This window comes from Rousettus aegyptiacus, unplaced genomic scaffold (assembly GCF_014176215.1).
Source record: "Rousettus aegyptiacus isolate mRouAeg1 unplaced genomic scaffold, mRouAeg1.p scaffold_m13_p_14, whole genome shotgun sequence".
In the NCBI taxonomy this organism is placed as follows: domain Eukaryota; kingdom Metazoa; phylum Chordata; class Mammalia; order Chiroptera; family Pteropodidae; genus Rousettus; species Rousettus aegyptiacus.
In genome coordinates, this window is record NW_023416289.1 from 14,545,815 (window position 1) to 14,558,317 (window position 12,503).

General features: G+C 43.4%; 1 protein-coding gene across 1 annotated transcript in view; it reads left to right on the forward strand.

The window, feature by feature from the left end:
- The first annotated feature begins 220 nt into the window (after nt 1-220).
- CMTM4 (CKLF like MARVEL transmembrane domain containing 4) overlaps nt 221-12,503 on the forward strand; it is a 46,617-nt gene continuing 34,334 nt past the window's right edge. Inside the window, exon 1 of the mRNA XM_016162800.2 lies at nt 221-567. Coding sequence (XP_016018286.1) covers nt 382-567 — 186 coding nt within the window. The 5' untranslated portion in view covers nt 221-381. The remainder of the gene's footprint in view (nt 568-12,503) is intronic.

The following is a 12,503-nucleotide window of genomic DNA, read 5'->3' on the forward strand; positions in this document are numbered from 1 at the left end:
CGGGGCCCGAGGACGTCGCACCCCGCCCCCCGAGGCCCAGCGGCTCTGGCCGCCACCTCCGCCTCGCCCCAGCCGCGGAGCGCCGCCGAGCGGCCGGCTGGCGGGCACTCGCTCCGCCCCCTCCCGGCCCGCCGCGCCGGCTCCCGCCTCCTTCCCTCTCCACCCGCTCCCGCCTCCCTCCCTTTCCGCTGCCGAGGCGGCGGGAGCCGAGCCCGAGCGGACCGAGCCGCGGCCGCAGCCGGCGGCGGGAGCAGAGGAGGCGGCGGCGGGGCGGCTGCGGCGGTCATTCAGGCGGCGGCGGCGATGCGGCGGCCCCGCTGAGCCCGCCAGCTCCGGGCGCCGGGGGCCGGCCGCGCGAGGCGGCCCGGGCTGGGCGGCAGCATGCGGAGCGGCGAGGAGCTGGACGGCTTCGAGGGCGAGGCCTCGAGCACCTCCATGATCTCGGGCGCCAGCAGCCCGTACCAGCCCACTACCGAGCCGGTGAGCCAGCGCCGCGGGCTGGCCGGCCTGCGCTGCGACCCCGACTACCTGCGCGGTGCGCTCGGCTGCCTCAAGGTCGCCCAAGTGGTAGGTGCCGGGCGGGGCCCCAGGTGCCGGCGGGCGGCCTAGCCGCGCGCCTTCTCTCCCCGCGCCGCTCGGGGGGCGCAGGCCCGGCTGGCCTCTGCCGCGCGCCCGCTTCCCGGGGCCAGACTCCAGCTCCTTGCACCCCTTCTTCCTCTTTGGGTCCCCGGGCCGCCCTCCCCCTTCCCCTGGGGACTCTGCTCTCTCCAGCCCTACCGCCTCGGGTGTGCTCCTCCCACCTGAACACCTGCCCCCGGGCCTACCTGTCCACTCCTGCCTTCGCTGTCGCGAGCCTGTTTCATTTTGGGGCTTGGTGGTCCGAGGAGCCGGCTTAGGGATCGTGCTGTCCCCTGGGTACTACTGGTCATAGCAACTTGTGGTAGGATTTCGGGCCCACACAACCTCCACCCTTCCCGATGGCCCTTCTCTGTCAGCTTTCACCACTCGGGACTGTGGCTTGGTATCCTCGCCCATGCCCAGCATAAGGTAGACGCTCAATAAATGTTTGTTGAATGAAAGCATGTAACCCAGATGCCGTGGGGGAGCCTAGATGTGCCCACAAAACTCTTCAGCTTATACCGCCGGGGTTAATTCCTCTTAATTAACGTAGAAGACAGAACCTGCATCCCTGAGTCCTCCGCCCCAGCACCGTGACTGGCATTGCCCAATTGGTACCCAGAGTTAAACCACTCTGGGAGGGCAGCCAGTTTGGGAGGTAACAAAAACAGAGAACTTTCTGTTGGACTTGTCTATAGTAGAGTTCATTTCTCAGAATTCTTATTTTTAGTTTCCAGGGTGTTCAGGACGGGGGCCTGTCCTGCTCTGCCCCTCTTTTATGGTTTTGTAACAGGCCTCTCTGGGAAGTTGCTGAGCTCTGTTGTGGACAGAAATGCTCCAGTTCGGAAAAAACTGTCCAGATATTCAAGGTCACAGGTAGGCCTCCTTCCGAGGCGGGACAGCAAAACTTTATAGACTTCTCAGCCAGAGATGCTATTTGCATGGAGCTATAAGTATGTTTATATTGTTTCTTCTACGCTTTGGACTTCTTGTTCTGACTTGAGTACATAGATAAATGTTCCTTGGGAGTAATATAATATAGGGACACCCTTTCAATAAGGGTCTCACTGTTTGTAGATTGCAGAATCATCCACTGTTTTACTTATCTCCTCGCGGAAAGGCTTCTGCTGATTGCTGGAAGGTATTTTTGAAAGGCTCTAAGAAAAGACCAATGGAGCTGGTTTCCCCCTCTAGAATTTTAAACTGACCTTATCTGGTTAACTGGAATGTTCTCAGAGATATATGTTGGTTCTGTAGTTAGGAATTGCTATTAGCAAAGAGAATGGAGTGTGTGGGGTGGGGCAAGGTGTATAACCACCTTTTAAAAGAGGCAGCTAGCCAATGTTTGAGTGCAGCACAGATAATCAAAAATGAATAAAAGAGAGAGGGTCAGGAATTTGGACCCAGGTAGAATTTAAAGCACCATGCTTTGTTTTCTACTCTGTGGACTTTTGAAAGAAAATAGAACTTGCTACTCAAAGGATCTGGTAAAAGAATTGAAACCCAGTAGTTTGTATAAAATGTTATCCAGCAGTTATCACCTCATTGCTGGAACTTTGTCACCTAAGGCCAGAAATGGAAATGAGTGATATGTTAAGGTGTTACTTTGTTGCAGAGCTTTCCTCTTCATCTGGAAGAACTTTGGGGTCCAGCCCCTAAAATCTCACCTAACTTTCCATTTGTCTAATCTCTAAAATTTAAACAGCGAGAGGTTATATGTGGATGAATGAATGAAGGGTATGGAAACTTGAAATATTCTTCATGTACTTGGCTTCTCAGCCTTGTTAAAAATCAGTGGTTTTCAGGGGAACCCCCCCCCCCCCACAAAACTCCAAGAAATTAGAATCTCAATTTAAACTGTAAAGGAAGATGTGAAGATATTTCTAAGATGTTACAAAGCTCAGAATTCCGTCAAGAAATATAGGTAAATTCTAAATCTAGTTTTTGAGAAAATTTTGACTTTTTTAAATTTTATTTTTTATAGGTTTTTTTTTGTGCTCTGTGGCCTATTGCAACCTGTAGATTCTTGCTACTCCAAGTGTGGTTGGTCGGCATTACAAGCACCTGGGAGCTTGTTAGAAATGCAGCATCAGAGAGGCCTCCCCCTTGACCTTCTGAACCATAATATGCATTTTCACAAGATTCCCCAGGTGATTCACATGCACATTAAAGTTTGAGTCTATGTCATTTTAGTATTAAATACACTGGTGTTAGGAATCACTTCTCTGTCAGAACCATTACTCATCGACCTCAAGGTTGAGGTTTTTTTGTGAAATGAGCCTATACCTCCCTCAAAGGATTAAGAGAATGAGGTGTTATGTAGAAATTAACACCTAGCTATTAGGTGCTTAGTGTGTAAGAAACATTAGCTATCATTATTGCTAATTGATATGTCCTGTCTCTAAAGAAACTTGGTGAAAATGCCAACTCAAAATTATAATTATATATTTGAATTAAAGATAGGTCACTTCCTTGCGATTTAAAAGTTAAATTGCTATTTTAAGTGGAATGTTATTTGATAGTAAAAGTAATTTGAAATGTGAAAATGAATCAGTGCATTTTCATAAATTATATCTTATAAAAATTCCACTCATACCTATCTCTTAGTTGGGGAGAATGTCTCCTGTGGTTATTATATGAAACAGTAAAATTTTACTTTTGTGGAAAAAGAGGTGGTTTAACTATTGATTTAAATTACCTTTCTTATGAGTGTGGATTCTGTGACTGCTGACTGATTTTTAGCTCCCAGACATTATTTCATGAAATAGTTAATATAAGCCTTTTGCTAATTGTGCCCACCCCCTACTAACTTTGTTGAAATCAGAGTTTTGCTCCTGGGATGGAGTTGGGAGAAAAGGCTTATTGTCACCTACACTGTGATGGAAGGACCATGTCCGAAGAGGATAAGCCCTGGGTTGGACAAGATTCTCTGAAAAATAATAACAGCAGACATCATTTAGTGAGTGTTTACTGTTGTCATCCCCATTTTATGGATGAGGATATTGAGGCACAGAGGTTGTGAGTCTTTCAAGGTCACATGGCTAGTGTGTGGCGGCGCTCGATGTCTGGTATTGGAGTGTGCTTTTTACCGCCTCCTGAACACATCATTTTGAGATGATTAACATAGCAGAGCAGGAGACCTTGAGTCTAAGGACATTTCTGTGGTCTCTGGGCAGCCTGGTGACCTTTTGGGCGGGTGACTTTTACATGCTGAAGCAATGGACTTCCAAGGGCTTTGATTTGTAGGTGAGCAGTGTGCTGTTCCCAAGTGTGCAGCTCCTTTGTGCTGTCCCTGCTCCTCACCCAACAGACCTGGGGCTTCCCGCAATGAGGGGATGGGCCTTCTCTAAAGTGCCAAAAGCAGAATCAGCATTTCAAGTTATGAAAAGACCCCTCAAGGAGCTCTTGCTTCAGATACCTTTCTTGAGCCCCCTCCATGCCTTATTGACCTTCTGACATTGCATCACATCCATATAGGACTTTTTATAACAAAGTTGGGTAATAAACACGTTTAAATTCAAATTTTAGCTCCACTGATCTTGAAATCTTTTAACCCTATTGGGCCCTGGAGCTTGTGGGAGATAATGACTGATTGAGCATTTTAGGAATTGTAGGAATTTAAGAGGTTCATGTTTGATAGGTGCTTTCCTAGATAACTCAAAGATAAATGTGCTATTTGCATTTTAGGGTGGGGTTATAATATATCTTTTAATTGATGAAGACCTGGTCTGTTTTTCATCCAAAACCGGTTGGCACAGCCCCTCCAGGGATCCTGCTCTTCCGGAGATTTGCTGATATGGGCAGGGACAAGCAGATTATGGTGGTAAAATAGTGGCTCATGGCATTGCTTTCTGAGATCTGCTGTAAAGTGGCTTCTTGTAAAACTGCCTCATTTTCCCTTAGGAAGATTGTTGTTATTGGAAGTTGTCTTTCTGGTCAAGGACTTGGAATCAAAGTCTAGGGGAACAGCAAAGATAAAACCACTCTTAAATTTTAATGATGATTAAAGACAGTAAAACTATCATCCAAGAGCTCAGAAAAGTGTATAGTACACATCTGTTTTATAAAAGCAGACAAAGACAGTTCAAGAAACACTACAGACCAATCGTTCCAAATGAACACAGAGACACAAAATCCTCAACAAAATACTAGGAAATCAAATCCAGCAATATAAGAATAGTATACCACAACCAACTGTGATTTATCCCAGGAACAAAAGGCTGGTTCACTTTCCCAAAATCAATAGATGAATTCTATTATATGAACCGCTTAAAGAATAACAATGACCAAAAAAAAAAAAAAAAAGGTTATAGTAATGGATGCAGAAAACATTTGACAACGTTCAGTATTCATTCATAATAACGGCTGCTAGCAAACTAGTAAGAGAAGGGAATTCCCTCATCCTGAAAAAGGGCATTTACTAAAAATGTACAGCCAACATACGTGCATACAGCTATAGCGGTGAAAAAAATGAATGCTTTTCTCCTAAGATGGCGAACAAGGAAATGATGTCTACCCTCACCACTGATATTCACCATCCAGTGCAAGAAAAATAAATACAGATTGGAAAGAATAACTGTCCCTATCTGAAGATGACATACATAATTGCCTGGGTAGGCAATTCCATGAGAGTTTATAAAATAGCTCCTAGGACTAATAAGAGTTAGCAAGGTTGCAGGATACAAGGTCAACACACAGAAATCAATTGTTTCTATATCCTAGCAGCAAATCATCGGACACCTAGATTAACCCTTATCAGTTACAGTGGCTCTGAAAAGAATGATATATTTAGGTATAAATCTAACAAAACATACAGGATCCACACATTGAAAACTACAGAACACTGAAGAAAGAAATCAAAGACAATCTAATACAAGTATACAGACACACTGTGTTCATAGATTGGAAGACTCAGTATAATTAAAATACCAACTTGCCACAAATTGATCAACAGGTTTAACACAATCCCACAGTCCAGCAAGATGTTTTTTAGAGACAAACTGATTATAAAATATTTATGAAGTCAAATTAGCTAGGCGAAGGGATGGCGAAGGTTAGTGGGAGAGTGTTCAGAGCAGAGAGAATAATATAACATGAAGTAACCTTTGTTTAGAGCTCTGTGTGTCTATGTGTGTGTTGGGGTTTTCGGGTGGGGATGAGTTCCAAGAATATGGACTTGATGCCTCTTATCGCCATGAGACTTTTGGCCTGTGGCCTTTCACTTCGGGCCATAAGCAGGTCGCCTCATTTGGAAGTTGGGGCCAATGATAGTACAACCTGCATCAGTGAGGCTTTCATGCAGAGTCTTTAGCTAAGTTTCTCCTACGTACCAATTCACTTAAACCTGCTGGCACTGTAGAATATCTCTGGAATGATACAAATTGAGAAACTGGCAGGCGGAAGGCCAGGGTGGAAGGGAGATCTGTTTTTCACTGTATGACTTTTCATACTTTTTTGAATTGTATACCACATGCAAATATCTCCTATTCAAAAATTATTAAAATGTTAGCTGTTATTAACTCTATTTTAGTGTAGGTTAGTCTTAAAAACTAGTATAGTAACCATAATCTTTAATTAACCTTTTGTTACTTTCCTTTTATTTATTACTTTGTAATTTGGAGGTCCTTGAGGAGAATGATTTAGATAATACAGACCTTTTAAAGAAACTTGAAGCTTAAATTTTTTTTCAATGTGTTTTTCTATTTTAAAAAATCAAGCATTCTGCATAATAGCAGGTGCTTAATATGTTGTTGCTGCTAATGGCAAAATTGCTTCCATTTGAAAGGAATTTACCCTCATTTTATTTATTAGTTAAAACATCGGGGATATAATTAACAGCATAGTTAATAATACTTAATAATCTGTATTGCATGTTTGAGAGTTGCTAAGAGAGTTGATCTTAAAAGTTCTCATAATAAGAAAAACGTTTTGTAACTGTGTGGTGACAGATGGTAACTAGACTTATTGTGGTGATCATTTCCCCATATATGTACAGATATCAAAACATGTTATACAGCTGAAACTAATGTAATGTTATATGTCAATTATATCTCAATTTCAAAAACATTGCATTATTAAAGGAAAATAGGAAAACAAAAACTTAGTATGACAGACTCAAATGAAAAGAACTTTGGAATTTTTTCTTTTAAAGGCTGCATAAGATTCCCTGATCATGGTTTCCAGTGTTTTGTTATTAGGTAGAATGCTTCATTAAATGGCCTTCATTCTTCTTTGAATCGTTATTATTATTATTTTTACATTTCAAGGAGTGCTTTTACTAGGTCAAAGAGCAACACCCGTGTACGGCCATGTTACCCTGAACAATCCCGATCCGGTCTGATCTCAGAATGATCTCAGAAGCTAAATCACGGCCTGGTTAGTACTTGGATGGGAGAGACCACCTAGGAAGACCAGGTGCTGTAGGGCGTAAAAAAAAAAAAAAAGAATTGTAAGCTGACCAGGTCCCTTGCAGTCTGTGAGGTCAACCAAGGGTTGCCTCACCTAAAAAAATTTAAAAAAAAGAGCAATACTATTCCTCATCGCACAACCCTCCCCACCCACCCCACCCCCACTGACCTGCAAATGTTGTGGACTCCCTTTAAGGACTGGATCTCTGAAGGTGGGGCGTCTCCTCCCATGCACTCACAGGGCTGTGCCTGGGGCCTGGCGCACCTGGGGTGTGGTCCGTGGCTCCCTTGGGGCACAAACCCAGGACCTTCTACCTGTAAAATAGATGTGCTAACCACTACACTATGGAGCCACCCTGTACCATTGCTTTTCTGAACATCTAAACAGGGATTTGGTCAAGCATCTCTCCCTGCAACGTACTTAAAGGTCTTGTTTATCCACAAGTACTTACATAGGGAAAGAGCTCAAAAAGACTGGGCTCCTCCTAGGTCACAGGGCAGATTAGTTTGCTCTTGACAGCCGTGGAGGACCTTTGTTCTTAATTAGAAAGTAGTCATGCCACTTCAGAGGATGCTTAGAGGAGGGGAGGATGAGAGGGTCTATAGCCTGCCAAATCCAAGATGCTTCTCTCTCAGTAGAATGGATGCCTATCTGGGTACTGGAGAGGGTCACGTTTCTAACTTAGCAGTAGTTCTGGATTTACCTGAGCTGCAGCCCACATGTGATCCACCCCATCAAGGGCTGAGGTCTCTGTGGCAGCCAAAGCTGATTATTTTTCATGGTGGTTCTGTTAGCTCACAGAGCTGTTGAAATAACCTGTAAATAACAGCATTCTGGCTTTCACCTCACAGCTACCACCACTGCCTCTTTATTCTTATTCCTGGAAGTATCTCCAAATCCTTTTGTACGATGATGTCAGATTTCTTTGGAAAATAAAGTTGTTTGTTAGAGAATAGAGCAGTAGTCAAAGGCCTGTGACTTTGATCACAGCGTCTGAATTTTCCCAGACAGTCCCAGTTTCCTGTGTTGGCTCATCAGACCACGTGTAAGTACATCTTAAGTTTTGAAAAATTATTTTGCTTTGAATTGTGAAATATTCCAAGCACTGAAATTAGAGCAATTCATGTAACAAGTATCCATGTTTTGACAGCGTGTCCTGAGATTTTTGTTTGGAAAATAAGATTATTCCTGGGGGACAGGCTGTGTGTACAGAATTAAGAAGTAGGGTGAGGTGAGCTGGGGTTTGGATTCATTAGCAAGGTGGAACTCGGAAGGCCCAGAAGGAGGAAGGGTAGACAGGGAGAGGTAGAGAGTAAGAAAGCAAGGCACCTCGGCCAAGGGGATGGCCACAGCATCTCGCGTGGTGGTGAAGAGCCAATTTAAACTTCCAAAGGCTCAGTTCAAAATGGTCCAGAGCTGGAGGTGGGCCTGCGGCTGGCTGAAGAGGGGACAGAATTCAGAAAGCGAAACCTCCTTCGGGAAAAGATCTTGCTTTGTTAGTATTTGGAAACCACCTTATTTTTTAAGCGGTTTAACTTCTTGATGGGGAGGATTTTTGTGTGAAAAATTCTCACTTTAGAGCGGGGCTAGCCCTCATTTCAGTGCCTCTCCGTGTGGGGTCTTGCCTCCTCACATAAAACGGTGGGAGTTTGTCGGTGGGAGTTTGTCGCTGGTTTTCAGGGGAACGTCCCTGGAGAGCCCAGAATTTATAAAATGGGGGATTGAGAATCAGACTGAGGTGCTGGATACTAACTGTATTTCAAAAAGTCTGATATAAACTGCATTAGACAGAATAAGGCCAATTTCTTTTTTGACTGGAATTTAATGGGACTGATCATTTCATGTTGATCAGAAGTTTTGATTAATATTTTGATTAACTTATTCCTGCCTCCAAGTCTTTGCATTTGAGGTTTATTTTTTTATCCACTGTATCCCACCCCTTTTCCAGAAATATCCACTTGGCTCTGTTCTGCTCAAAAGAGACCTTCTGTGACCGCCCTGTCTAAAGTAGGCACTCCCCAGTCCCCACTCTGCCTCCGTCACCCTCCTTTATTTCCCACCTGACTAGAAGGTCAGTCCACGAGAACCGAAGTGGTGTGTTTTAAGTTCCCTGCTTTATCCTCGGTGTCTAAAACAGTGCCTGGCATCTAGTAAGGCATGAATAATCAATTGCATAGGCGTATATGTTTACTAAAAGAAAGAAAATGGATTATTACTTAATATAGTTTGTAAGGTTAACTTGTTAGAAAACATGGGATCCATAGAGGAAAAATAACATTGATTTATTCACAAATAAATAAACTTCTGGACTCTGTTCTAAGTGGAAAATATTGTGAAGGACGTATGGAAATAACATGCCAGTGTAATTATTTTTTCTGCTTTTAACTGTAGAAGTGTATCTACCGCTACTATGAAACAGAAGCTTTTGCTTAGGAGACAGATTTTTGTAAAAGAGGGAGAACCATAAGAGACTTTGCCAGGTCTTTTGCTTAGGAAAGTGTGGCATGAAAACCGGGGCTTCTGTAATAATGACCGAAGTTGTCTGCTTTCCGCTTAACACGTTGGGAGAGAGGGTGGCTCGGGATCTGCCAGGCCAGCGTTTTGAGAACCCTCAGATATTTAACAAGTGTAAAGGAAAGTTGGACAGGCTGAGGGTCCTAGTGGTTGTTTTTATAAAGGTCTCTGATTAAAGTAAAAGAGCAGTGGCAGTTGCACGCGGCCCGAGAAGTGAGGCTTCAGTCTTCGAGAGGCTGGGGAGAGCCGTGGGAAGTACTGTGATACAGAATTTTGTCTCTGAACATTTCAAATGGTGGGTTAAATCTGGGAATTAAATCGGTTAATAAACACTTAAAAGGTTCAGAGTTTAATCAGATGTGGATAATTCTGGATGGTTTCTTTCTTGCCATTGCATCTGATGACTGGCGTAGTGGAAACCTTTATTCCTGTGGTTTCCCGTTTATTCCAGCACAACTATGAAAAACAGTTTAAGGCTAAAAGATTTTTGTGCCAATGAAAAAAAAAAACAACCCAGAAACAATGGCTCTTCCAGCAGTAGTTGCTTCTTTTGCTTGTCTACTTTCTCTCAACCATTTTTAGTCCACAAGTGGATAATTTGAGATTGCGAGTCGGCTGAGTACCTTTACAGTTAGATCAAGATCAGTAGCTAGATGCTGGTAAAAATTCTGACGTAGTCTCCCCCTTCAAAAAAATTTATATTTGTCTCCGGCCATGCCACCCTTAGCTTTCGTCTGTACTTGGAAGCTAAGCAGGGTTGGGCCTGGTTAGTACTTGGATGGGAGACCACCTAGGAAGACCAGGTGCTGTAGGCGTACAAAAAAAATATTATACTTTGCGTATGTTTGAAAGCCTAGACTGGGTCAGCTACTGTTAGACATATATAAGTAGGACAAAAGTCCTGCTTACAAGGGGCTCCCACTCTACTTGGGGGTGAGGGTTTAGTTTGGGGCAAAGAAAGTACACAGACCGTTCCACTTACCATAGCCAAGAGTTCTAAAGATGCTGAGGACAGTGGGCTTGGCAAGAAAGCCCTTGTGGCCTTGTGGAAAGTGGGCATATTCTCATGTTGAATGATAATGGCCAGTGTCTGGCCAGATGATGGCCAGTGTCTTGTGAAGAAGGAAAATGCCTGGTGCTGGGAGTTGAGGACAAGCCCGGAAGTGGGTGGTAAGGAGATCACCAGGTATGGTTCATCAGGCAAAAATGTGGAGGCTTGGGGGAAGGATGAGGGGGACCCAGGTGGAAAAGGGTCTGATTTGTTAGGCTAATGAATTTGGATTTTCAGAAAGAGATGGGGAACAGTTAGAGCTGGGTCTGTTGAGCATTTGATATGTGACTAGCATGAATTGGGATGTGACTAAGTATAAAATACATGCTAGAGTTCAAAGATGTAATAGGAAAAAAATGTAAAATAACTCAATAATTTTTTGTATCGAGTATATGTTGAAATGATAACATTTTGGATATCTCGGGATAAATAAAATATACTACTAAATAATTCTACCTGTTTTTACTTTTTAAAATGTGGCTATTAGAAAACTTAATTTTAAATTTCATAATTTAAAATTACACGTGTGGCTGACATTTTTATTGGGTATCGCTGGGTTAGAGGATGGGTGGAATGGCTTTGAGAAGAAGGACGAGATGATAACAGCGAGGCCTAGTAAGAGACTGAGTGATTCAGGTGAGAGGCGAGGGTCAGCTGGCCTTTTGGCAGTGAGGGTGGAAAGGACGTGACACATGGGAGTTGAGAGGTAGCAGTCGGTTTTATTATATTTCTGGTTTTTATTTTGTGTTACATTAAATTTATTTCTCAATCAAAAAAATTGAAGCTGACTTTTATTGTGCATTTACTGTGTGTCAGATTGCTAAATGTTTTACATGTGTTATCTCATTTAATGCTTATAGCAATCCTATGAGGCCGATACTTTGCAGATGAGGAAACTGATGCTTTATTGAGATCAGTAACTTGTCCTAGGCCCCCGCAGCTAATAGATGGGGAGCTACACTGCCTACCTTCAGAGACCACACCTGGAACCCCTATGTGCATCTTTTTTTGTAACCACGAGGCGGGTTATGAGCGCCGTTCGAACATCACTTGTCTTTCCCATTCTGTTTCCCCTCCTCTGGGACCTCTCCTGGTGGGTCTGCCAGCCTTGAGAGCCCTCCTGAGTCCCAGTTCTTGCACAGTGCATGGGTCATACCTGTCAGAGTCAGGGGGAGAGGTGGTGGTTTCATTATAAAGAGAGACCATTCAGCCCTTCTCTTCTAGCTCCTTGAATTATGAATGCAATTTAAGAATTGCTGAGATCAGTCAATGAAAGTCATGAGGAAGCTGGACACTGTTTGCTGGTGGAGGAGGAAGGGGAGAGAGGTAGAAATTGAGACTTGATTATCTTCCTCTGTGCTCAAGCCAGCAGACTTCAAAGTATTTGTGGTTGAAAGAATTATTGACCTCTGGAACCTCTTTTTTCCTTTCTTAGAGTAGCTAATACAGAATATTGGCACTGGTTTGGACTTCAGCTTGTTCGTGGGTATTAAAGGATAATTTAAAAAAGATTAAAAACATATGAATCATACAAATATAAAAGATTTTATTAATTAATGAGGAGCCAGTAAGTTGTTACAACTTGTTCAAAGGGAAATTCAAAGAGCAGACACACATTCACACCACAAAGTGAATTTCAAATAGATAGCATCAGGTAACTGGGAAAGTTATATTCTAATGAGGCCTATTTTTTCCACTGACAGTACACAATCATTTTCGTGATCCATTTCTAAATCCTTCACAATTTATCCTGAGGGAGGGAATGTATGGGGACTGTCCAACCCCCGCATGTTAGAACTTCCCAGTTTCGTCCGTCCCTTTCTCCCTGTGTCCTCTGTTCCTCTAGCCTGACAGGTGACCCCTGCCCTATTGGGTTGCTGCAGGATCATCCTTTATGGCCACCTACACCCCA